At 49.0% G+C, this 3872-nt stretch overlaps 1 protein-coding gene across 1 annotated transcript; it reads right to left on the bottom strand.

Moving 5' to 3' along the window:
- Positions 1–869: 869 nt before the first annotated feature.
- Positions 870–3557, bottom strand: LOC104504726 (protein unc-119 homolog B; the record flags this gene model as incomplete). Its single annotated transcript, XM_010159101.1, has 4 exons — positions 870–1553; positions 2448–2620; positions 2849–2960; positions 3444–3557. Coding segments are annotated over 4 exons (512 nt in total), but the record flags the coding sequence as incomplete, so codon positions are not given.
- Between the last annotated feature and the right edge of the window lie 315 nt (positions 3558–3872).

Genomic DNA, 3872 nt, shown 5'->3' with positions numbered 1-3872 from the left:
CCTCCTGCTGCCCGCACATTAACAGGCTCCAGGCTGTGATGCCCACTGCGCGTAACCCTAAGACGTAAACCACGCTGAATCTTACTTAACACAACAGGTAACCAACTGTATCCACCACGGAGTTAGGTTACAACCGTCTCAAGGAACAAGTGGAACTAATACTAGCAGACATCTCTAGTCTAGACACAACCTCTCATGTGTAAGAGACAACTGACCAGCCCAGCGAGGGGACAGAAGACCTTCCCAAGCCATAAATAAGCAGCTAAGTCGGCAAAGCAGTGATTGGAACTCAATTAAAGAGAGTCTTCATGTAAATCCTCACTTTGTAAGAAACCTACTCTAACACTGAGTGATCTGACCCAGGAAGCTTTCAGCTACTAATACTTCAACTGAAACAAAGTACATGAGCTGGTAACACCCCTCCCAGCATCTCTGAGAGATCATTCTGGTTTACAAGTACAGAGATTGAAGCCTAGGAAGCTCTGCTTCCTACGCATTTTTCAAGTGATTTTCCACATTCTCCCTTTTTCCTCTAAGCCCCACTAGACTGACAATGTGCTGTCGACGTAAAAAGCAATAAATTCTGTGGCAAGAGCGAAAATTCCTACACAACAGGAAGCAGGAGAAATGGGAAATAAAGTGAGATAAACTTTAGCTCTAAGACCGATCCCTGAGCTTCAAAATTCAACAATTTGCTCATAAGACCTCAAACAGAACTTCGATCAGACTGCCTCGATGACCAACCTGGATAAAGCCCCTGTTTTCCCCCATCTCTTACCTCTGGTTAAATCTCTGGCAAGACACAGAATGAAGAGTTCTCAGGGGCAGCTCAAGCCCTGGGAGGCAGAAGGAAAACGCCTGCACTGCTTAGAAGCTGAATTAGTTTCTTATCTTTCTCACTGGAGAATATTGGGATGCACCCTAAAAAGCAATCTCAGCCATGCTACAAATGAAACCACTGTGCACTAAAGAGACGATCTGCCCCAGCTGAGGAAAAGATCTGCTCTTCAGGCATCACTGGCTACCTGAAGGGAGAAAATGTTCCTGCTAAGAAACAGGGTACCCAAACAATCTGACCTCTTGAAAGAGGGTAGTCACCCAAAAGGTGAGATGTCAGAAGCACTAAAAGTGCAACCTAGCTATAAAGTCGGTAACAGCAATAATTTTCTAACGGTGCCTCTGCCCCATGACCTGATCAAGGTACCAGAAGGTACCGGGAATAGAGAATGAGAGGCAGGATACGCTGGGTGTCTGAGAGAGAAGTGTCGCAGGGAGATTTCCTTTAACTTTCATGAGCTGTCGTCCTTGCTTCATGTTTTCAGCCTCATGCAAGGTGAAAAGGTTTGGCAAGAAGCCTTGCTGCAGGAGACAGCAACTCCAGTCCGCTCCTGGACATCTGGAAGAGTAACAGCATCACAGCATCCAGTGGACACAGAATAGTTACTGTCCTCCATTGTAAGCATAGTCGGCCTTGTTGTGCATAATCAACTTGTTGTCCACAAAGTAAAAGCTGTCTGAGCGGGTCTCGTATGGGTTTTCAACCATCAGTCGGACTGTGAAAGAGAAAGCTCAATTACACTCAAACGCCGGCCACACTCCACTGGCCAGCACAGTCCGAGTTCAAAGGACTTTGCTGGATTCACCAGGCTGATGCTCTGCCCTACCCATGTAAGAGAAGCAAACTGCTCTGCTGAGCACGCTTCAAAAACTCTGGCCTGCCCCTTCCTATTCACAGGAAAAGCGCTGTCAAAAGCCAACAACGGGGGATCGAGTAATCTCACAGGAGGCGACGTTAGAAACCGTCAAAGCCACCACCCGAGCAGAGCAGCAGTCACGTCTGTAGGCACAGAGGCAGCAACCCGCAAACGAAAAAGCGGTGGCGCTCCCCACACGTACACAGGCAGGGTGCAAACCCTGCGCCTCCTCCTGCACCGCGGCGGCCACAGAAAGGCCAACGTGCTCCTGCTCCATCCACCCCCGAGGCCAAACATACCCTGCGCAACGTGTACTTGCGGGGATCTTGGTAGGCTCAAAAACACACCCCTCAGAGAAGAGCCAGTTCTGCTCCAAAGCAGGAGGCTCAAGCCCGAGCAGACAAGTGCTGAAAACAGACACGTGGCTACCAAAAGAACCCTTTTTCGGGGTGGTGTTATCTCCTAGGCTACGCTGTCTGGCATCAGGCATGTCAGCCCTGAGGCTGATCAGTTCTTGAAGCCTGTGACTTGACACAGGTCGTCTTAGGCTTTCATTTTCAAAGGAGCAGAATTTGCAGAACAAGTCTGTAATTCAGTCAAGATTACACACAGTTTAAACCAGGAACCTGTATCTATTTATTCCTGTCCCCTCCCTCCCCCAAGTCACTTCCTTCTACAAGTAGAGAGGGAGAAAATGAGCATATGCACATGCACAAACAAAACGCGACTCAGTGTGGGAAAGGAGGTACTTACTAAGGTCTTCTGAGAGCTGAGGGAATTCATAGATGTGTTCACATGTGTTCCTGCTACTGGGGATGCAGAAGCCAAAATCAAAGTCAAAGTTCTTCAGCAAGCGATCTCGGAAGTAATGCCTCTCAATCATCCGAAAGTTTGACACTGGCTTTTCTCCCACTGTGAATTCCACCCTGTATGCAAAAAGCAGGAAAAAAACCCAGTTAAGATGACATACCTCCCTTCCTATCAGTAAGAAAAAAGCCTTGGACCCGAGGCTACACAAGAATCCAGAAAGAGAAATTTTGATATTTACAGTGTAAGATACGTTCTCACTAGTCTTTGACTCGGTTTGTTGTAAACTGTCAAGTGACACTTTGTAAACATCTGATCGCCCCTTCTTTCTGCGAACTCATACTCACGTTGCACCAACAGTCCGAAGACGGAGAAATGCTGGGGTGAACTGGTAACGGACAAAGCGGCCTGCACTAGCGTCCAGTTCACCGTTGTCATCTTCATCCTCATCATCTTGCTCTAGAAAACACACCAGCTCAGTCATTCTGCTAACAGCCCGCACGTACGGTAACAGCGGCCAGCGGGTGGATCGGGACAAGCCGGCTATTCCTCGGCCACTGACCATAAAGGTGTTCACTGACAGGTCTGAGACTTGCACTGGCACTGAGTAATAAAGGCAAGACCCGCTGTGACAGGTGGCAGAGGAGCTGAAACCACCCGCAATCTCACAGGATACCCCCCCTTGCAGCCACATGAAAGAAACTCTGTACCACAACCAGCCAACAAGGGGGGATTTGCACTGACGGCACCACCCATCACCTCACGTTTTTAGGACAGTAAGTTTCTCAGCAGAGGTAAACTCAGTCGTATGCTTCAAGGAGAGGAATTTAGTCACCAGGACATACTGAAGGACCCTTCCGCCTGGTCTGCACAGGTCCTGCATTGCAACTTCTCCGCTCTCCGGAGTCTCTCCAGCCTCCCGGCAGCGTTAGCACGACCTACCTGAGGCGGACGGCTTTGCAATTTCAAACAGCACTGTTCCAGTTTCAAGGTCCCGGATCTTAAACCTGGTGAAGTCAATGTTGTAAATGTTGTCCTCGGGTTTGCATAAATAATCTAGGAGAGAGAGAGAACGTAGGGTAGCTTGTCAAAAGATCTCTGAGCAGCTACCAAAGGAATTTCTTTTTTTATTTTTAGCCCCAGCCCGTTAAGGTACGTACTGCAAGTTGTCTTGCAGAAGCTTCACGAAAGCGGGACAAAATCGCGGCTAGAAGAAACAAAGGCGCGCGGGGTGCCAGGCAGCAGAGCACGAAGGGGAAGGAGCGGGAGAGAAAAGCAGAGATCGGCAGCCCGGAGGAAAAACCAAACCCAAACTTTCTGGAAGTCCGACAAAGCGGAGGGCGGGAGCACACGGCGCTGCCAACGCACACC

This window comes from Eurypyga helias, unplaced genomic scaffold, assembly GCF_000690775.1.
Source record: "Eurypyga helias isolate BGI_N326 unplaced genomic scaffold, ASM69077v1 Scaffold51159, whole genome shotgun sequence".
Classification (NCBI taxonomy): Eukaryota; Metazoa; Chordata; class Aves; order Eurypygiformes; family Eurypygidae; genus Eurypyga; species Eurypyga helias.
This window is presented reverse-complemented; position numbering and strand designations above follow the sequence as displayed.